This window comes from Fukomys damarensis, unplaced genomic scaffold (assembly GCF_012274545.1).
Source record: "Fukomys damarensis isolate Sample0158 unplaced genomic scaffold, DMR_v1.0_HiC HiC_scaffold_36, whole genome shotgun sequence".
In the NCBI taxonomy this organism is placed as follows: Eukaryota; Metazoa; Chordata; class Mammalia; order Rodentia; family Bathyergidae; genus Fukomys; species Fukomys damarensis.
Window position 1 is genome coordinate 42,782,047 of NW_022900948.1, and position 22,463 is coordinate 42,804,509.

The following is a 22,463-nucleotide window of genomic DNA, read 5'->3' on the forward strand; positions in this document are numbered from 1 at the left end:
GTGTGTGTGTGTGTGTGTGTGTGTGTGTGTGTTGCCCGGACAGCTCTCGTCCCGAGGCCAAAGAGAAGCTGCCTAGGGAAAGCTGTGTCAGCCACCAGTACCTTGTAAGTAGCCATACAAGAGCACGGCACATAAGCCCAGGACCCCAGTTCTTCCACCAACACCCCCAGGAGCCAGGTGGCACCTGGTCATGAAGGGCAGTGGTGAAGACGGGTCGTGGAGGCCAACGGCAGGGGCAAGTGCCAGTCTAACCACACCCTGGACAAATGACTGGACTTCTGTGTAACCTGGGGCACACTTGGGGCAGCTGTCACGGTCACGGTGAGGAGACAGGAGACACAAGCACTCGGCGCAGGCTGATCTTACTGAGGGGCTTGCCAGAGACCCCGACAGAGACCGCGGTGGCCTACCTTTAAGCATGCGTAAGGAAACAGCGTGACCCCAGGGCCCTCATCTTCCCAGGGGCTCCTGCTGCCTGGCCATGGGAAAGCTGTGTGTTTAGTGACCCCTGGGGGATTCTGATGAGGGCTCTGGTGGGGTTGCGGGGAAGAGAGGCAGCAGGGTGGTGGTACCTTGAGGATGGAGTTGTCCTGCCGGGTGTTCTTCGTGTCATACCCCTCCAGCAGGCAGCAGCGCACTGTAGAGCCTGAGCCCGCAAACTCGGCCAGGTTCAGGTCGGCAAAGCCCAGCTGTGAAGACAAGAAGCTTGATGGGAGGCTGCAGAAGTGTGGGTGCAGGGCCAGCAGATGCCACAGGGTTAACGGGCGCGAGTGGTGAGGGGGGGCAGGCAGAGACCCCGGGCCCGCCCCGTGGCCCCAGCCGGCTGTTGCATAACTGGGTCCAAAGGATAGGGCTCTGGGCTGGCGGCATGGATGCGGCAAAGCTAGAGCTCGCATCCCTGAGGGCACAAAGCATCCTTTGTGTCGCGTCCCAGTGTGCACCGGGCCAGTGCGCCCGAGATGAAAGGGCATTGTCGTCTGTGACACAGATGCATTGTTCCCTGGGAAACAAGGCTGTGCTGTCCGGAGCTGCCAGGAGACCAGGCAGGGGAGGAGGGAAGCCTCGTGGGAACTTGGTGGCAGGGCGGGCTGATGGGACATGGGGGGCTAGGAAAGAAGGAGGCCCTGCAGAGTCCCCTGGTGGGGGCCGGAGTGAGAGGCTGGTGGGCAGAGCCCAGGGTCTGGACAGATCCTGGGGACTCCGGTGGCTCCTTGGCTTCAGGTCATGGGCTGGAAGGAGGCCACACCTGCCTCACTGGAGGGGAAACTAAGGAGGAGGTGAGGGGGACAGGTTTGGGGACTTCAGGGACAGCCAAGGCATCAGCTGCATACAGGCCTCTACCGTAGGGTTTAGGGGCACACACTCCAGATTCAAGGAGCTGGTTTGGGTCCCAGCCAGCAAGACCAGGAGAGACCTTCCCGTTCAGACTGGGGATGAGATGGCTGAGGGCAGAGGGAGGCTGGCTGGCACTTCCTCTTGGTTTTACAGATAAGGGAACAGAGTTCAAGGAGGGGAAGTGACTTGATGAAGCACACAGAGCTTAACCTGCAGATAGGGTGCCAACTAGGCCTGATCGGTGCCAGGGCCTGACACCTCCTTGGGCCTCAGTTTTCTCCCCGTGTAACAGGATGGAAAACTGAGGTGCCATTGCAGGGGGTGACACATCACGCTGGCTGCCGGATCAGCGCCGGCCGTGATGGTCCAGGCAGGGTGCCGGTAGCTTCTTGCCTAGCTGGTGGCTGTCCTCACCCGCATGAACCAAGAGCAGTTTCTACTCTGACAGGCCCTGCCTCCCCAGCTGGCTCTAGCCACCCTGCCGTTTCTGGTCAGCTTTTGGTGCGGGGAGCTGTGCTGTGGAGCCTGGGGCCTCATGCATGCCAGGCAAGCTCTCTACATGGAGCTCCGTGCCGGCCCCGCACTCTGCAGGGCTCGCTCTGGTCCACAGCACTTTCCTCAGGCTTTCCAGATGGGGGCACTGCTGGGCGCCTTTGGAGTGTGGTGGCGGTGGCAAGGTTCCCCGGAGAGGGGCTCAGAGAGAAGGCAGGGCCCTCCTCTGTTGCTCTGCCCACACTAAAGGCCTCCCTGGTCAGGGCTGAGCCGGGCTGTGAAAACCTGGCACCGACACAGATGTCCAACAGCAGGGACGGTGGGAGTCAGCTGTCACCAGCTGCAGCGGGATCTGCTCCCACGAGAAAGCAGAGACATCCGTGATGGCACGCTCTCCCGGCCAGCAGAGGGCCCAGCGCGGAATGTGTGCATCGCGTTTCAGGAACCACACAGTGCGTGCAGGCGCACAGGCACACTCGCGGCCGGCTTTCATTCACCGCTCTACATGGAGACAACTTCTCTTTCTCCCTAAAAGGCCTGGGGCTGGGGGGTGGCTCCAGGGCAGAGCACTTGCCTGGTATGCCAGGGGTCCTGGGTTCAAGCCCTAGCACCACCCAAAAAGGTCTGGAAAGATCCTAACCAACACCGACAATGCAGTCCTGGGAGGAGGAAGAGAGGAGGGGGACAGACAGCGCCCATTCACTGCACTGCAATGAGGAGATGCTGCTGTTCTATCAAGTGCCAAGACTAGAAACAAAAATACCCCACCAAGCAATCCATCGCGTGGGGGCTCAGTGTCTCCTGTTTTGGGTGGAGAGCGGCTAGAAGTCCTGTGCCACCCATGTCCCCACCACCCTTAGCACAGTCCCTCTTACCTTGGAATAAGCCTTTCCACCTTTCAGCTCCTGCACGGGGAGGGAAACAGGCAGCAGGATCACTAGAGAGCTCCAGACTCCTTGTGGGTCTCCCCAGGTTCCCCCAACTCTCAGCACCAGCGATGGGGATGCAATAAAGAGCAGAGCAACTCCCCACGTCTTCCCTCAGAGGGAACACGTCAGGGGAGGGTCCTAAAGCCCCCAGACCATCAGCCTCACGCCCACCCTCAGCCCCAGGTGCACGGCATCCCCGGCCCAGGTCCAGGAGCCCGGCCTCACCTTGCGCACAGACACGCGGAAAATGCAGGGGTCCAGCAGGCCCGTGGCTGGGTTGGCACTCATCTTACACACGAAGGCGAACCTCTTCCGCCAGCGCACGCAGTTCTCCTGTACCTCCTCCCTGCAGACAGCCGGGCGGGTAAGTAGGGGCAGGTGGTACATGGCCAGTCCCCAGTGGCCCTGCTGCCAGTGGGAGAGGAGGCAGCTCTCACTTTTCACTCCGTATCACAAAGTGACTATTTTTACAAGAATGTGCTGTGTAACTGCTGCGGAAACATAAACCACATACCAGGCAGTGAAGCAGCACAAGGCTGGTCCTCAGGCTGGCTCTGCCATACGCAACAATGACTACAACAACCCTAACGGCTGGTGCTGGACGATGCTTCCCCTGTGTCAGACAGTATTCAGAGAGCACTGGTGCTCGGTCGGAGTGCCAGAGATAGGTGGCTGCACTGTCCAGGCTGCTGGTATCGTCACCCATTCCTTGGAGACACCAGGAGCTCTGGGGGCTATGCCACCCTCTCAGGTGGACTCCTGGCAGGGGCAGAACAGGGACTAAACCTGAGCAGCTCGGGGCCCTCGGCCTTCCTGACGCTTATGGAGGGCTTGGAGCACAGCCAAGCTAACAAACCCAGCACCCCCAGGGAGGAGGCACCTCTTGCCAGCGAGGACGCGGGAGCCTCTCTTGGCTGCCGTAGGGGCTTGGCAAGATCTGGGGCAGGGTGGCACATGCAAGAGTTCTGCAGCCTGCAGCAGTGCCCTGCGCCCAGCCTGGCACCGTGGGTGCTCAGGAAGGGCGGGGCAGAGAGAGACAGTATCTCAGCTCATCCCACCTAACCGGATGACCAAGCGGACAGCTGAGGAAGTGACCTCTGGGTCACCTGCGGAACACGGGACAGCTGCCAGGCTGGGTTCGAGTCAGGCAGCACCTGAATACAGAGCCCAGGCAAGATTGGCAGGGGGATCCACGGGGCCATGGAGCTAGCAGTGACCTGCCGCATCTCCAGGACCGCCCCCAACCCGAAGGTTAAACAGTTACCACACATGACCCGGCTATTCTACTCATGGTGTCCACACAAAAATTTGAACATAAACACACAGTAGCATTATCCTATCCACAAGAGCAAGAGTGAAAGCCAAGCTGGACACTGGTTGTGCCTGTAATCCCAGCACTGAAGAAGGAGGATCACAAGTTCAGTTCTCAACAGGACAACTTTATGAGACCTGGTCTCACAATTTAAAAAAATAAACAGGGTTGGGAGACAGCTCAGTGGTAGGGGGAGCTCTTCTAAGTTCAATTCCTCATAGAGTTTTTTAAAAATTACCAACAAACTCAAAGAGGAAAAAAAAAATTAAAAGTAACCCAAACATCAACCAACTGGGGCGTGGACAACACCTTGTGGTCTCTTCACAAGACCAATGAAAAGGCAGTGCAGAACATCTGCGTGCCAGTGTGGCTTATCCCTAGAAACACTAACGCTAGGGGCCGAGGTGAGGAAGGCAGACACAGAGGCCAGCGTAACGCCTGCTTTCGTTTACAGGGAAATCTGCGAGACAAAGTACACGGGTGGGGGCCACAGGGTGAGGGCACTGGAGGAAGCACTGGCCGCTGGGCCTGCATTTCCCGGCGGGATGAGGGAAATTTCTACAGATGACTGCACTTACGGCCGCACAACCCTGGGCAGGCTGGAGGGGCTCAGCAGTACAGCGCCTGCCTGGCATAGTGAGGCCCTGGGTTCCACCCCCGCACCACCAAAACATGATAAAAATACAATCTCGGGATTGCATGTTTTAAACACACGATTTAAATGGTTTACGAGTGACACCTCCACAAATGTCTCCCCCTAACAACACACACAGTGCGTCAGACTAACAGGGAGAACACAGGGCAGGGGAGGCAGGCTGCTGTTTCCGGAGCATGGTGGCGATGGCCCTTGGGGCACTGACACCTGAGGCTTGCAGAGAAGTGTGGACAGAGCGAGCACCGAGTCCCAGGCTCTGAGGTGGTGACAACCTGGCCAATGGCAAAACGGCACGAGGCCCAGGAGCTGAGGAGGCCAGCGGACAGGGCTGAGGTCAGTGCGCGCAGGCAGCTGGGTCCTGCGGACTGCAGCTTAGGCAGGGGCAGAGAGCAGACCCACAGCAGGCGGGTGAAGGGCAGAGAACGACTGCCCAGCAGGCAGAGGGCAGCTGGGGAGCAGCGCATGCCACCTCTCCCCACCTGGCCTGGGGTCCGGCAGCCGCAGCAGACAGGGCAGTGGGGGAGACAGCAGCTGGGGCGTGCCGGACACCCCTCCCAAGTAATGAGGGTCAGCGCTGTCAACAAAAGCAGGTGGTGAACCCGAGCACTGACTCTCTCCCTTCCCCTCTGAGAGCCTGCCATGGGAACATCCCGCCAGGAAGCCCGAGGCCATCTGTGGTTCCTGTGGTCCTGCCAGGCCAAGCTGGAGAAAGCCACATGGAGCTCTCCCGACTCAGGTGACAGGCGTGGTGCTCCTCCTGCAGGAAGGTGAGCGGGGCTGGGCAGGGCTCAGGATCACGGGATCGGCACTGGGCCTCCCTCCTGTTTGCTCAGCACTCTGTACAATCAGCTATCAGATGTCACCACTCCCACAGGAAAAGCCTGGCAGCCCTGCCCACCCAGCCCAGGGGACCACAGTGAAGGTGAAATCAACACCACAAGCTTCCTAGGGGCCCAGCGTGCCCGCACTCCACAACACGGCAGGTGGCTCAGAAATGTTGCACAGCTCACCCCAGTCCCAGAGCTGTGGGCAGAGGAGTTGTCTCTGCCCCAGGCCCTTCCATGCCCAGGGTCTGTGTCGGACTGGCAGCCACAGCCACCTTCGGACTGCAAGGTCCCCTGGAGGAAGGAGTCTGGGCACCATCAGATGGGTAGAAGGGGCCCCAAGCTCAGGGCAGGGGCAATAAGGCGGGGTGAGGGGTGCTCATAAATCAAAGCAAGATAGGGAGGCCCAGGCAGGAGGATCAGCCTGACCTACAAGGTGAGACTCTGTCTCAAACAACAACAAAGATTAAGGATGCCACGCACCAAGCAGAGAACTGTGAGCCTCAGAGTGGGCAAACGGTCAGGTCAGGTTTGAGGAAATCTCAGGGCCTTGATTAAGCACCCACTACATGTCGGGCACTGCTGGAAGCCCTAGAAACTACACAGTAAACAAAGGGAGGTCCTGCCTTCGAGAGGCTGATATTGGGGCAGTTGGCAGGAGAGAGAAGCAAAGGTGAGCCTAGGGGTGGTAAGTGCTACAAGAAAAATCAACTGAGGAAGGAGGTAGGTAGTGTCTAGGTAAGGGGGGCATGCAGGGAGGCTGGCCAGGGAAGGACTTGATGGGGAGGTGACATTGGAGCAAATAGCTGCAGGGGGTGATGGGGAGCCACACACATACCTGGAGAAGTGCAGTCTAGGTATGAAGAGTAGCGAGTGCAAAGGCCCTGTGGCAGGGACACATCTGACCTGTGTGCAGAGGAGCAAGAAGGCCAGTGTGGCTGGAGCAGGGACACTGAGGAGCAGAGTGGATGGAAAGGAGACTGGAGAGAGTCTTGATCCCAAACTTACAAAGGAATCAGGTGGAGGTTTCAGGAACTATGAGCATCCACTTGAGTGTTAGGGGTCACAGTGCAGCGATAACAGCTGGGCAAAAATGGGAAAACTCAAAATGTGCTACAGAGAACTGTCCAATGGCATTGAGTAGGTAACTGCTAGAAGGAAGGGAAGGGAAACAGGGAAAGATGGCCCCTTCCCACCTGTAGGAAAAACAAGTTGCAGAAGGGGCCTACCTTTGTTTACTTTTTTAAAGCAACAAATGCAGGGCTGGGGATTTAGCTCAGTGGAACCACGCCTGCCAAGTAAGCGCAAGGTCCCGAGTTCAAACCTCAGTATCAAGAAGAAGAAAATTCAAAGAGACAAATGCAAGTGTACGTGCGCAGAGGAAAGTGGAGATGCCCACGTCACACGGCGCAGTCTGGGCCGGCCACGGGCCCATATGGCACAGTGACAATCTCGCCAGTGACCAGCGGCCCAGCGAGCCATGTCTGCTGGAGGTAAGAGTACAAGAAAACTAAAGCAAAGAAAAGCTATCAGTAAGAGGTTTATTAGGAAAACAAGACCGCCTGCCTTGCACGACCGAACTACAGAACTACAACTTTAAAATGACAAGACCCAAGCATGTGCAAAGTCCTGGCTCCAACCCTCAGCACTAAAAAGAGAAAAAAAGTAGAATAACAAAAGCAAGGCCCAGAGGAGGCCATTGTTTTAGCCCAGGGACATCCTGGCTCCCTGGACAAGTGGCTTATTCACACTGGAGGGAGAGGACACTGGCCAGGCCTGACTGGTGCAGGTGCAGGGTGCCAGGGCCACTTTTTCAGTTCTTATCCAAGAGTTATTCCCATAACCAAAATTTAACTTGAAAAAGAAGAAAGGGGACCGAGGTTAGTAGAACTGTTTATGAGCAAAAGGAACCTGTACCACGGTGACCTGACCTGGGCCTGGCCCATACCTGCCCTCGCAAGACACTGCAGGTACGAGCACCCTGTGCAGGGCCCATGACCGGCTGGCAGGGCAGAACACTTGCCTGGATGGAGCAGCTGGGCAGCCCGGCAGCCCTCCCAGCTGTTTCAGGGTGTGCTTTCAGTTCCCCACTGCCTGCCTGGGACAGGTAATTACAGAGACCGGTTTCATTTTTAGCTGTAAGATATACAATTAGGCGTGCAAATCCAGCAAGGAAGGGCAAGTCCGCCACCCACTGCAGCCGCTGTGGTCATCACAGAGGCCCGATTCAGCTATTCCTGAGCTGTCCTGAAATAGAGCAGAGCACCCCACCAGAGTGGTGTCCTCAGGACTCCTGGAGCGCTCCTGGGCCTGGGAAGGCCAGCCCAGCCACCACAGCCTGACCCGCTGGCTCATCCAGGCACGCAGGCCAGGCAGGGTGGGAAGGGGAACAGGACTCAAGGGCCAAACTGGGCCTCCGTGATGCACCCGCAGATGTAAGGGGGTGTCTGTGAGCTTGGGGTGCGGGGCACAAGGTGAGCTCATCTTCTGGAGGAGCCCCTGGTGGAGTGGGGGAGGCAGGCGTTACACTAAGTGACTGTCGGCTGCTGGGGTCTTGAGAAAGGAGAAGGACCATAGGGACGCTAAGGCGGAGTAGGAGTGGCCTGGTCTGAGGCAGTGTCACAACCAGACCCCAGGACTGAAGCTGGGCTAAAGATCTGGAGGAGGATGCCCCAGGCAGCTGAAAGACCCGGAAGGAAGGGGGTGGCTCTCAGCACAGCAGAAAGAGTGCTGTGGGTGGGGTGAGGCTGCCAAGTGACAAGGGAAGTCCCAACTCCATGGGCCTCAGCTGCCCTGTAAGAGGGGCTCTACTGCCCGCTGCTCGGGCTGTAGGGTGACTACATGGCACTGAGTGGGGTGACTCTATGGTTCTCTTCCTCACTGCTCAGCTCCAAGGGGATGCAAAGCCTTTTGCCAACAGTGTCTGTGTGGCTCCCTCTTCCTAGCACTCGCCTCACCATGTCTCAAGACACCAGGGCGAGAAGGTGGCCACCATCAGGGCATCTCCTGCATCTCTTGTCTGTCACCACTGTCCCTCCCCAGTGCCAGGATGGAGCCGGCAGGGGGGCTTTGCTCCGTGATCTCCCAGCAAGCCTGCTCTAGAACACACTGTCCTTGGGCGGATCTTTGATCAGTACCAAAATAGTTCTGGTGCCCAAACTTGCTCTGTCAGACACCTGTTCTGCCCACATCCTGGCCACTGTCCTGTCAGATGCACACCACTCATCTTGGTTTTACAGACAAGGGAACGAACGGAGGTATGCACAGGGTGGGCCAGACCCAAAGTCCTGTGCACCGTCCTGATGCTGCTGAGGCGACTGCCATCACAGCCACCCCTTCACCCTGTCCCGAGACAGCTGCCCTCAAAAGCAGGAAGCTACATGGTGCCCCTCCTCCTACAAGGCAGGCTACTGAAGAGACCCGGATGCTGTAAAGGTGACAGGCCAGGCTGCAGAGAGATGCACGCCTCAGCTTCTCAGATGGTGACATTTGGGGTTTCCAGCACAAACGCCCAAAGCCTGTGCTCCACTGTTCCCGGAAGTCAGCTCCTGGCCACATCCTTAGCACTGACCTGGTCTGGCAAGGTCACTGCCCCGCAAGCAACAAGATTCCAGAGCTGTGGCAGCCCCGGGTTCCCACCATGCAAGTGACCAGGGGTCGTGCCCTGGTGGGAGGACACCACCTGGGGGGTGAGAGCCACCTCCTGGCCAGAGGCCTCCAGGGACCAATGGGCCCACGGGGCCTCTCCCCAGAGGTGGAGCGAAGGTGCACACAGGTGACAATCACAGGAGCAGAGAGCCAGGCAAAGGGAGCCCTGGGGACCAGTGGGGGGCCTGGTCCATGATGGGGCTGGGGTACAGGGCCCCGAGGTGACCCCTGTGACCATACTCAGCACATCACACTCCCAGCTGTGGGCACCCACTAGTCCCTGCTCACTCACACTGTGCTCAGCACAGGACCTGGGCCTGGCGGGAACAGGTGCTGATCTCACGAAGTGGGGATGTTAGGCCCAGCAGGACAGGGGTTCTGGACTCACGTGAGCATAAGCACATCCACCAGCGTGTCATGTGTGAAGATGCGTGTCAGAACCACGGACTACAGGACAGAGCTTCTCAACCTGAGGAGCTGTCCGACGCATTGAGATGTTTAGCAGCGCCCTGCTGCAGCACAACTCCAGGGGTGACAACCAAAAATGTCTCCAGACATTGCCAAGACACCACCCCAGGTGGCCACCACTGCAGGCCTTAGAAGTACTGTTAGACCAGGTGACCGGTACAGAGAGCAGGGTGACTCCCATGTGGGGTCCAGGGACTTTCCGGCCCAGCTGTGCTCTGGGTTCTCGAGAGAGCTGGTCCCTGATCACCCCGTGTAGGAAGAGGTCTCCAGAGCAAGCCCATCACTGAGTCCCTGCCTGCTGCACAGCCGGCCTCTCCTGGCCATACCCTTGCCCAGCCAGGTCCCATGAGCTGGTTCCTGGAGAAGCAAAGCTGCTGTAGTGATGCAATCTAGGTCCCTGGCTGATGAAAGCCAGCCCAAGCTGGGACAGTGAGAGTCCAATAAGGAAACAATTTAAATCGACAACATCTGCCAGTGCTTCCCCGAAGAGAAGTGAATGTAGCCGCCTGGGGAGGAGCCCGCCCCGGGGACCAGCCAAGGCGGCCGGCCAGGGGCTGTGGGGTGGAAGAGCCAACGTGGCAGCCCAGCAGCACAGGGCTCTGCCAGGAGTTCAGGGCCACAGGCAGGGAAGCAGCTCTTACAGTGCTGGCACGCCAGCCCCTCCTCCTGCTGTGAGCACTGAGACGTTCCTAGAAGCCAAAGCACTTGCTGGTGCCCGACACCGGCGCCTTCAAGGAGCACCCTGGAGCCCCAAGCTGCTGTCTCCGCTCTCCTGCGAATGCGCCCTGCGGATGGCGCAGGTGCACAGATGGGCTGGGAGTGCAGGATGGCACCAGCAAGTGACCCAAGCAAGCAGAGGAGACGGTCTGCAGGGGCTTCAGGAACTGAGAGGACAAGGAGCGAGGGGCTAGCGAGCCCCTCAGGCTTACTGGAGAAGCGGCAGGGTTAGGAAGAAGGATTCTGGAGTCAGATACACCTGCCTCTGAATGCTGCACTCTCCAGCCAAGCAACTATGAGATGACTGATTTACAAGAAACCCAGGCCAACATTGGGCATGGTAGCACACGCCTATAATCCCAGCCGAGGCAGGAGGATCGCTGCTTGAGGCAAGCCTGGGCTACATAGTTAATTCAAGGCCAGCCTGAACTATGTTTCAAGACCCTGTCTCAAAAAGAAAAGAAAAGCAGCCCAGCCCAGGCACGTCCCAGGGGCCATTTTATAGACATGGCTACCCTGCTCTGCCCTCTGTCCCCAGAGCCAGCTTAGAACCCAGGGGAAATGGATTCTCAACATATCCAGGATTCACTCCCTCTGGCTCTTGGGACAGCAGGTGTAGGGGTCCAAAGTAAACTGATTTGACCAAGCGCCGATCAACCCCACATACCTGGCAAACCCTCCCAGCCTGGCTCCTGTCTCCTGGGCGCCCTCCTGTTTGCTAGGTGCTTCTGAGGCATCAACTTCCACTTCCACTTCCCAGGGAGTCCAAGCCCTTATCATACACCACGCAGGAGGTGGAGGTGAGAGGTGGTCCCCACCCTGAGCCCCATTCTGCAGGATCTCTGGGAAATCTGCAAGGCAGGGAGCCGTGCTTGGGCTCCATGGTAGCATGAGTGTCAGGCCAGGCTCCCGTGCTTTGCGGGCTGACCCTTTACTGTGAATATCCATGCTAGGGGAAGGTGGGCTTTGGGACCAGGCTCATGCCGCAGGTCAGACGGATGTGGCTTGAGTCAATCTCATCAAGAGCTACTGGTGTCAGGGGTGAGCTTGGTCAATCCAGGCTGGAGAAGAACGTGGTAAATGCTCAACAGGTAGGCCCTGTCTAAAATCAGCCTTCCCCCTCCTGGGCACCCAGTTTGTATCAGCGAGTCAGGCACTGGACCGAGAGCTGTCCCTCGCTGACCTTCTGGAACCCACAGCCCATCATCCCCATTTCACAGGTTAGGAACCTGTAGCCCAGGGCAGGAAGTCACCTGGCCAACGTCTCCCGGCTGGGAGAAGTCTGTGATCTGAAGCCAAGCTGTCTGACAAAGAGTCCCAAGCTGGGCTCCCTGCCAAGACTGGGTGAAGTCAGAGGTCCCAGAAATTCAAAGCAAGAAGACAGTGGTTGTCACACTAGGCTGTGGTAGCAACTTCCCCTCCCAAGCAAGACCCATGATGGTAGCAAATGGAGCTATGGGTCCAGCTCTGCTCCAGGACTTCCCTTCCCTTCCTGTCAGACTCAGCAGGCCCACTCAAGAGGCATGGAGATGCAGACAGCCTGGGGGCCAAGGGCCTCAGTCACACCCTGTCCCTGTCTCATCGAGCTGCTACAGGGCCTGGCACAAACACGGTAGGTACCCATGCTGGACGGGGGAAGGGCCCACAGCCTTTCAGAAGTAACTGCAGAGAGGGACCTCAAGCTCCTCTCAGCAGCATACGGTCCAGGAAGCAGGCAAAGTCCCTAACCCAGGCCCTTCCCCTTCCTGCCCGAGGACCACGCAACTGGTCATTGCCCCAGACCCTGAACCGGACTGGGACATTGGAGAGGTGGGCTGGCAGGTGGCCCAGGCAAGTGTGGCCACTCCTGGCTGACTCACACCTAGGTGGTGTTTTGATTCACCAAAGGAAGCACAAGAGAGAGAAGAGGGAGGGAGCCCCATCCCCAGGGCCCAGTTCCTCCAATGACTGGACTCAAGTCACAGGGATGCCTTCCATCCAAGCTCACCCTGGGGCACCCCAGCACGTGCGGGCTTCCTCTTCTGGGCCTTGCTTTCTGGGATGATGAAAACAGCGCGGCTCCTGAAGGCAGGGCCTCTGCTGTGCTCCCTGCTGCTTCCCCTTCCTGAGGATGGTGCCTGGCATGAGCTAGAGGAACAGTAAGCATCTGATGACTGAATGAGAACCTTTCACATCCCTGCTTCCACAAGGACACCCCTAAGTCTTCCTATGCTGCCTGCAGGTAGGGACTTCCCAGCTGTGGCTGGGCCTTGTTCTCCACAGAGAACAATGGTCACGGTCAGGGGTCGCTGCCATCATCGGATCTGATCCACATAGTATCCCCCACAGCCTCCTGCTGCGGCCTCCTGGCCTTCCAAGGTGACCCCAAGATAATCAGAGATTGCTCAGGCCGTCACTTTTCCTCCAGCCAGGCAATGACCTAGACCTGTTTTTCCAGCTGTCCTCACAGCTCTCAGAGATTCCAACCACAGGACAAAGAGCTCAGGGTCACACAGGACACAAGGCCCTGATTCACAGGACTCCACCTCCTCCCTGGACACCTGATTTCGCAGGCTCATGGACAGACAATTCGGGGCCAGCTTCCTACCCTACATGTGTTTACTGAGCACTTGTTACAGGCCTGCAGAGCAGGACCCTGGGATACATCCCATTGGGCCAGCTCCTACACCCACAATAAGCAGGGCTGGCCTTACCCAGGCCTGGCTCTAAACTGTGATCATCTTTAGCTGACACAGACCCCTCGGGAACTGCTTTGGCCCTGAGCAGCCTTCTCTGCCACAAAGCCAGAGCACACCAAAGGCCAATCGCCAGTGGAGCCCGGGACTAGCATGGATGGCATGGCAACACCCCCCATACTCTGCTCACTCCCTGAGACCGATGTGTCTCAGGATCTCCCCTCATGTACGCCAGTGACCCAGCTCTACTCACAATGTTTCAATGGGTGAACTGCAGGAAGAGAGAAAGAGAAACAACTTAAGGATAACAGGAAAACAGGTACCTTTTTCCCCATTGCTATCCCTTCTCCCCTCTAACCATTGCCCTTGAATGATACTAACTACTGCCAGCCTTCACTGAGCACGTACTCTGTGCCAGGGCTATGATGGGTACATGCACCCATCTCATCCATGCACCACGGAGCAAGGCTCAGAGCCCAGCTGGCTGGCAGCCCCAGGAAGCCCCCAAGCCCTGGAGCTGCCAAGCCCCACAGCCCTACAGGTCCTGCTGGGGTTTGCAAGAGACAAGAGGAAAATCTCCAGCTAGAGGAGGCTGTTGGCAGCTGCGAAGATGAGCTATTGCCTCACACACAAAAGCGATGCTCATCAGAGGTCAGATGGCTCAGGCTGGCCTGACAGAAAAACCCAGGAAAGTCCCAAGGACCACCTCCAGGAGCCCGAAGAGGTGACTCACTATGTCCAGAGGGCTTCGGTGCCCACCTGGCACCACCAGAGGCCTGGGGCAGCTCAAGACTCACTTCTAGCAGAGGTGTGCAGCTCACAGGTCCTCTGAGGGAACAAGGCCACAGAACCAGCCCCAGCAGCAACACATCACAGCCCAGAGCCCCTTCGAGATGCCAATGACCTCACCTTGACTTGTACCTGGATGCTTAAAACTCTACACGATGGCAGTGTACGCTCCTACTTAGAGCTGTCAGGGCCCCTGGTCCTCTGCCATCATAGCAACAGCCTGCTCATCCTTCCCAATGCACAGGACATCAGCAGTTTTGCTTTCAGTCACCCTGCGATGACCACGGTGAAAAGCCACCTTTCTCAGCTGACTCTCGCCCCGCCGCTGCCCTTCATGGTCCTATAATACAAAGCTGACTCTGATCTGAACCATTCTGAGGCCCCCACCCCTCAGAATGTTGTGTGAGCCCCTCTGCAGGGCCCTCTCCAAGCTCCCTCCAGGCCACTCTAACCCCGGCCGACCCCAAGAGACCCCAGCCCGACATCACTTCCTCATGGCCAATCTCCACAGTTCCGAGTGTCATGTGCTTCTCCTTTAATGGTCTTATAGTCCCAGGGCCCAACCAGGGCCACAGACATGGAAAGTGCCCAGAAAATTGTAAGAGGGAACAGCACAAGCCACAGGTGTGTGAAGTCTGGCCATTCAGAAAGGAAGTGGTGGGAGGCGAGGGTGCTTTGCGTGCAAAGAGGACCCACACTTCCGCCTTCCCTGGCACCAGTCTGTGTACCTCCTGTCTGGGCAGGTTTGGTCTTTCAGCTGCCAGGCAGTGTCCTAAGCAGGTAGCCCTGATCACAGGAGGACTTGACTTGAGGCTGCAAGGGCAAAGCCTTTGGCCAGTCACAGAGCCATCCAGCAGCTGCCAAGGTCCAAATGCAGAGCCCGAGTGGGGCCACAGCCTCTCTTCCTCCTCTCTTGCCGGTTATGAGCACTGCTGCCCCTGTGGGGAGCCCACCAAACCCACCATCAGGCCTGCAGCTGCCTCTCAATTACAGCCTCAGAGCCCATGGTGGCACCCGGCTGCCTGGTATGCGGGTGAGGGCTGCTCCTGACACCAGCTGATACCTCGGGCACAGGGGAGGGGAGGAGGGGAGGGTCTGGGCTAAGCAGCTGGCTGTGTCTGCCACAGTCCAGCATCCACACTGGTTGAGAGCAGGGTAGAAAAGTTCCAGGCTGGGACAGTGCCAATCTGCAGCAAGAGGTCCAGGCCTGCGATGCAATGGACACCACTCCTGCCCACGAAGGGTCCAGTCTGGGGAAGGAGCTAGACATGGAGGGGGCTGCAGTACCCTGAAATGAGGACTCATAGAGCTGGAAAGGTCAGAGGGGCTAGGAATGGCTTCCCAAAGGAGGTGCTGCTGGGCTTCAGCAAGTGCAGAAGGACCTGCAGGAGGTGGGAGACTGAGGAAGAGGTGATTGCAGGGCAGAGGAGGAGCATCCAGAGGCCGAGGGGTGAGATAAGGGCCAAAGGGCCTCCTATTCTCTCCTGCACCCCTGCCACCAGCAGGACAACAGCCAGTGCCCTGAATCTCTCTGGGGGGCTGTCCTCTACTTGCCAGAGTGGTCCCTGAGCTGGCAGTGCTCCAGGGACAGGAGTAAGCCAACAGGGGCCGAAAGCAGACCAATCCCAGTGGGCCCTGAGCCCAGACACCAGGCGTGCTCCTTGTCACTGTCACCCTGGGAGCTGTGAGTGAACCTGAGTGGGAAGCACCCTCTCTGGTGACACCCCATCAGTCCTGGCCCACAGAGGGGTACCAGCTGCCACAGGAGCAAGTGAGGTACACCATCCAGCCCACCATGGTGACTCAGGCTGGAGCCAGGAGCCAAGCTGGATGTCTGACAGGTATTATCTCACCTCGTCCTCGGGGGAACACTGCAAGGCAGATAGCACAGCCCCACCTCCAGGGAGGTCATGGAGGAGGCCGGAGCTAAGTCCCTTGTCCAAGGTCACAGGCAATGGCAGGCAGGCCAGGGGATGGGGAGAGGCAGAAACCAGGCAGACTGACAGGCTGAGTTCCTTACCAGAGTTTCTTCCTCCAACCACCAAAATAAGCCAGCCTCAAGGCAGGGGGCTGTGCCCAGTGGGATGCAGGTGGTTCTGGGCCTACAAATGCACAGCTCTTCCAAGCCCAGTGCCTACACAGGCTCAGAACAAAGCCCAAGGGTTTGCAAACCAGCCCTGTGAAGACACCATAGCCAGGACACAGAGCACTCTGGAACCCCGGGGCCGGGTCGGGTGTCCTCTCAATCTAAAGCACTCACAGCAGAGGTGGATGAGGAGCCACACATCCCCTCTGCACCCACCTTGGCTCTAGGTCTCCCCTGCTCAAACCTTTTTGCAGCTCCTTGGTAGGTAAGGAAAGATCTAAAGGCTGCCGTATCACCGCCTGGTCCCTGACTCAACCCATACACTGAGTGCCTGGGCTGAGGACCATGAGCAGGTTTACCAGTGGCCATGCCAGTGCCCCAGCAGAGCCGCTTGAAAGCAAATTGGGACTTCCAGGTATTGAACAAGCAGAGTTCAGTCAACCAGGGCCTCCAAGCAATCTCCAGGCAGGGAGAGCTGACAGGAGAGCCAGGTGACTGCCACAAGAACCTCTGGTCAGCACAGCTCGAGGACGGAGTGCCAAGCTAGGAACAGGCCTCAGGGAATAGCCTTGTCCCCACAGAGCCAGATCACTTCAGGTCAGGGTCACTGGCAGGCTGGCAGGCAGGTGGCAGGGGCTGCCAGGTAGCACTTGCCAAGAGTAAGGCCAGCTGGCAGCAAAGGCCAAGTCCATGAAGCAGACACTAAGGCCAGGCACACGCAGGGCAGCCTCAGGCCGCACCAAGGCCACCAGCAGCATCATCTGTCCTGGTACCACAGTCCTGCTGCCCAAGCTGGCCTCTGAGGCCTCCTGACCTTCCTGCCAGAGGACTTCTCTTTACAGGCCCCTCTGCTGGCACATGGAAGGCCTTCCATGAGATCCACACGGGGACCAAGGTTTGTCCTGGGTTCAGGAAGAGCTCAGACAGCCCATGCTGAAGTAGCTGCAAATCCCCCTGAGCCAAATGCTGCCAGCAGCACTGTTGTCAGATCTTCCAACTAAAAAGAAACTGAAAGTCCAGATTTTATGTAAATCAACAACTACAGAACACTGCATGAGTCAACAAAATCCTGGCTACATTTGGCCATTCTGGACACTCTGAATGTCCATTTTCCAGCAAAGTTAAGCAATAGCCCCAAGGCCAGGCCTTCAGGACAAGGACCTCCCTTACCTGGCCACTCCGCCTGCCACCGCCCAGACAGGCCAGGCCAGCAGTGCCTGCTCCAACTGGCTCCCACCACATCTGGATCAGGTCCCGTTGCATCTGCTCCCCTTCCCCTTGCAGGGCTCCCAAGTCCAGAAACAGTCTGGCCCACCACCTTCCATCTTACTTATTCCATGACCAAGTAAACGCCTTCCAGCAAGGGGCCTCTTACTTGCCACACCTAGTATATGTGCTGCCAAAGCAAGCACTCTACTTGCCACTTCTAGCCCAACCCCTCCACCTTTAAGGCTCTCGCGAAGTGCTCCTTCCCCAGTGAAGCCCTCCATACTTGTGGCAATGACGCACCCCATCAAGACACAGGGAATCCAACGAAGACAAGGACCGGCCCCCAGCCTGATGGTGAGTGGTCAGAGGCCTGAGCGGAAACACCACCCCAGCAAATGCACTGAGTGTTATCATGTATGTCTCACATGTACCAATAAATGTTCTGCTATTAAAAAAAAGAAAGAAATGCCTCCCCACTGGTCTGCCAGGGTCTAGAGGTATCCACAAGGACCTGCTCCACATCCACGTGGCTCCAAAGTTCCCATGATGCCCACCAGGGAGCATGGTCGCCTGGTCCCACTCACCTCCAGAAGCCCAGGACCCAGGGATACTCGGAGTGGAACGGGGTCCCATTCTTGCCCCTCTGCACTCCCTGGTGCTCTGAGTCTGGGTCCCCACTCTGGGCAGGAGAGTGGACGTCCTGCCCATCTCAGGGGTCCTCCTACACCTCTCCACTCCTGCTCCCCTCACCCAATCTCCACCCTGCCTTCCTACCGCTCCATGCCAAGGTATTCCTGAGAGCAGGCCTTGCATGGCAGTGGATCCAAGTGGCATTCCACAGCCTCTTTCAAGGAGGGCAGGCAAGGGACTGCGGAAGCACAACCCTGCCAAGTGTGTGTGAGGAAAGACCAGCCAGCTTGGTCTCCGCAAGGACCAGGCCTGGGCAAACGGCCTCCAGCTGTACAGCTGACCTGTCCAAGGGAACGGCCCTCTGTGGCTTCCCATCTGGGTGGGCACCAGTCGACGCCCACAGAAGGCAGGCAGTGCCTGTGTGGTGAGCACCACAGCACTCCTTCGATAGCTGCCCACATAAACCCCACTGAAGGCCGACAAAGCGCTCCAAGCCGCCAAAGAAGAAAGGACAGGGAAGCAGACTCTCGAGTCTCGGTTACTTCTCAGACAGCCAGGCAAGCAAGCTCAGAGCTAGAGGAGCCCCTGCAGCAACCTTCCCCTCCTAGCCCAGCCCACCTTCTTCGTGCAGAGATGAGATGAGTACTGAGGTACGGGGGCAGAGGTCAGGTCCAGACCACAGCTCAACTGCTGTGCCATTTGCTCCACCTATGAGTGACCCTGCCAAGTCACGTCTCCGTGCCAGGCCTCAGTTTCCCCATCTGTTGGTTGAGGAGATACTCTCCTTTCTCTCCTCCTTGCCGTGACACAAACCAGCACCTCCCTTGCATTTCCTCCCCTGGCACCACCAGCCACATGCAAGGGGCAAGCCGAGGACCAGTACCAGCTGGGAGCAGAGCCCTCAGGGTACCTGGGATCATTCCTGCCCAAAGGCCTCCTCAGACAGGTCAGCCACTTTCCAATGCACTAAACTGGGCCAAGACTTCTGTATCCCTCCTGGGACGCCCTCTCCCCCAAAAACCTCCCAGATGCCATTCGGATCCATCTGTCTGGGAAGCCTCTCTAGGGACCCCAGCAAATGCTCCTGTACTCCAGTGCTAGCCTGTGCCTGGTCCCACATCCACAGCAGTGATTTCAACCCCACCCCTGCCTTATGGTCCTGGGACTCTTCACCTTGGGCCTCCAAAGTATCCAGCTCTGTACTTTCCTGTTCCATCCAACTCACTGAAAGGAGCCTTTTTCAAAGGTCTGGGCTTGCTATATGGGTCTACCGCTACTTCCAACCCATCCAAAATCAGGTCTTCTCTCTGCTGCTCTGTAGCTCAGTGATACCCAGCTCAACCACTTCAACTCTCCTGAAACCAGTGTCTTCACCTGCAAACAGGGGCAACAGCCTCAGCTCATGGGGGGCTGTGGGGACTCAACAGAGCATGCTTTGGAGGTGGCTCAACAAATCCCTGGCATACAGCAAATGTACATTCAAAGCTGGTTTGAATCACAATGATAGAAAAATTATTTTCCAATTGCTATTTACCACCCAGTGACTTCTTGTCTCTCTGGCTTAGGTGCCTCTCCAGATGACTGAGAGGACTCCTAGGATACCATTTGCAAAACAGCACAGTGCCTGGCTGTTCAGCACAGGAGCTCAGAACATAGTGGCTGTGAGGATCACTGCCTGTAAGGAGGTGCTGGAAAGATGAGGCTGAGGAACAGCCCCATGCACCACCTGCTCTACCTGTTCAAACTGGGTCAGGTGGAGCTGTAGACCCAGCTGTTGCCATGGCACCCAATGGGGGGGGGCACACTCCAGCTAGGAGGGCGGATGCTGCAGGGGTGGGGCCTCGGCTGCTTCAGTCTGAGCTGCCAGCACCAAGTCTGAGCCATCTCAGAGGTTCCTACGGTTTCGGAAAACTGCTACTGGATCTGGGCCAAGGATCTAAACAGGTCCAGCTACCCCAGGTCCTACCCCAACCTGTAAACAATGGGGTCATGGCAGTCAGGAGGGGTGGGCTATAAGCCAGGGCCCCTGGGCTGTAGTGGGGTAGGTGGGGTGTGGGTGGAGGAAGCAGGAACCCAGGAACCTCCAACCCCTGGACAAAAGCCAAGGCAGCTCTGAACTGGCTTCAGGTTCTCTGCAGCCACACCTGCCCAGCCCCAAACAGGCACCCAGCACCCACTAAGTGCCCAGCCTCAGGGGGCCTCAATGTCAGTTCCTCCCTTCACAGCCCCACTCAGGTTTCATTCAGGCTGAGGTCTGGGAAAGGCTGCTGGGCTCAGCTGGGCTTGAGGAATCAGAGGCCCCTTGCCAGAGGGGAAAAAGAGAAAACAGACACGGTATCCAGATCATGCGAGCTAAGATCTGGAACTTTCCAGACTCTCCTGGATGAAGGGGCAGGTTTAGAGCCATGGAGAGGCTAATGGGTAAGGTGATAATGGTCACAGGGCCTGGGAGGCCAGGTGAGAAGTCAGCCTGGGGCTCAATGTCAATTCCTTGGTGAGATTCATGGGGGGGGCTGATCTATGGGAGGTGGTGCCCCTTAAGGCCTGGAGGGGCTTGGGCCTGGGCATCTCTGCCCATAGCAACCACAAAGGCAGCAGTGACTTGCCTGGGTAGGGCACGGTACAGATTGCCCATTTCCCTCACAACCTGAGGAGTGGGTCACACTCCTCCAGTTTACAAGAGGAAACAGGCTAAGAAGCACCAGGTAGTGATTAAAAGCACATCCTAGCTCCAGGTCAGTCTCAACTATATAGTGAGACCCTGTCTCAAAAAACAAAACAAAACAAAACAAAAACAAAACAAAACAAAAAACCAAAAAAAAAAAAGCACATCCTGACTAGGAAACTAGTCCAGGCAAATAACTCTGAGCCTCAGTTCTCACCCCTTCATGGGGACCCCACCTCTACCCTGCTCCAGGTCACAGTCAAGGTCATGAGACCAACAACTGCTGGCTCTTGAGATCAGATAGTTTAGATTAAGTCAACCAAAATCCCCCTGCCAGTGCCTGGCCAGCTCCAGGCCCTAGCTCAGAGCACTGGGCCCCTGTGTGGGGTGGCTGCAGGATCCCATGCAACCAAGGACCCCCACCCCTCCTCAAAGGGCAGCTCTTGTCCAAATTCCTCAGATAAGCAGCTCCCAGGGGACCAGGGAACCAGGACAGGGAAAAGGCACCAAACCCTTTCCACACAGAACACCAAAATCTGGGTTAGGCTGTGCAGCTCCCCTGCTCCCTGCAGAATATTCAACCTCCAGATTCATCCAACAGGTCTCCCAATGGTCCAAGTTCCGCCGATCACTGCCTCCTCTGAAGTCCTGGCAAGCCATTTACTTCCTCTTTCTGGGCCTCAGTTTCACTCAGAATAGCGGTGGCCCTTGCTCACTGGCCCCACAAGGCCTGAGGAGCAAAGGGCAGGCTGGGTGAGGGAGGCAGCAAACACCAGGGCCTGCAATACATTCGCTACTGAAACTGCTCCACAACTCTGATGGTGGAACCTGTATCAGGCCCAGTTTTCAGAAGCAGAAACAAGAGCCCTGAGTGAGCAAGGATCCAAATGCCTATGTGTCCGATTCTGAGGATCGCTCCAGACAAGCAAGGGCTGCAACCCCAGGTGGGCCCAGTCAGCGGCCAGCAGCCTGGGAGCTCAGTCACTTTCCCTCAATAAGAAGGGCAGCTGGACCCGCCAGGACGGGGATCAACACAAAACCAAACTCGGCCCTGGGCCGGCAGCAGCCTCCCGACCACAAGGGCATTTGTAATTCAAAGCAGCCCAGCTTGGCCACAGGAGGACAGTCACAGAAGCAGGGAGGATAAAAAAAAAAAAAAAAAAACAGCCACCATCTCCAGCCAGACCCGGGAGTGCCTGCAACCCGTGCTGGCACAAGCACAAAATCGTGACAGCCCCAGGTGCAGCCAGGGTGCAGGGTGGCCTGGAAATCCCTTCCCTGCTCCCTCAAAGCGGAAATCCAACTGTTCTCTACTACATGCACGTCTGCAAGATGGGCCTATTGTGGGCTGCAGGCAGAGCTCCAAAGGGCAGCTGCAAACAGACTCCCAGCTCTCTGGCTGGTCACCTGCAAACAGGTGCCTGGCACCTTGCCCTGTCCTGTCGTTCAAGCCCTGTCCTGCCTTGTACAAATCCCCTAGGACCCCCCTCCTCCCAAGGAAAAATTGCACACTGCCAAGGAACTGGATCTAGTCGCCCGCTTCCCCTGCAGGCAGAAAATGTTCCAGGTCCTTCTCACCTTGACGACAAACTGACAAAATCTCCTCCATCCAGCAGCCGGACCTTGCAGAAGAGGACCCCGTTCACGAAGGGGACCGCAGTCAGCTCCTCCAGGGTGAAAGTGGTTTGGAATTTGAATTTCTTCTTCTTCATCAAGAAAGCCATGAGCGAGTTCCCTGAGTCTGAAGCCCCAAAGGCCAAAAGGGGGGGCAGAAATCCCCAGGATTCCTTTCCCTACACCACACCCCCCCAAAAAAAACACCAGACCCGTCTCCCGCCCAGATGGTGGCGGAGGCGGGTGAAGCGGGCAAAGATCGGAGTCTGGAGATCCGGGTCTGGGAGACCAGTCCAGTGTCCGCGGGTTCGCGGGCTTCAGCCTCGGGGAGCCGGGTCTCGGAGAGGCTCGAAGCTGCTGGGGGCTTTGCGCGCCCGTAAACGGCGGGGCATGGTCCGAGAGGCCAGGGCAGGGG

The 22,463-nt window shown here is 57.5% G+C and overlaps 1 protein-coding gene across 2 annotated transcripts in view; it reads right to left on the reverse strand.

Annotated features, from left to right (window-relative positions):
• Fam102a (family with sequence similarity 102 member A) overlaps positions 1-22,457 on the reverse strand; it is a 29,912-nt gene extending 7,455 nt beyond the window's left edge. For both annotated transcript variants that reach the window (XM_010613632.1, XM_010613631.1), the window contains exons 1-4: positions 22,013-22,457; positions 2,982-3,102; positions 2,703-2,732; positions 573-689 (exon numbers count right to left, since the gene is read on the reverse strand). In XM_010613632.1, the coding sequence (XP_010611934.1) occupies positions 573-689; positions 2,703-2,732; positions 2,982-3,102; positions 22,013-22,158 (414 nt within the window). In that variant the 5' untranslated portion in view covers positions 22,159-22,457. The remainder of the gene's footprint in view (positions 1-572; positions 690-2,702; positions 2,733-2,981; positions 3,103-22,012) is intronic.
• Between the last annotated feature and the right edge of the window lie 6 nt (positions 22,458-22,463).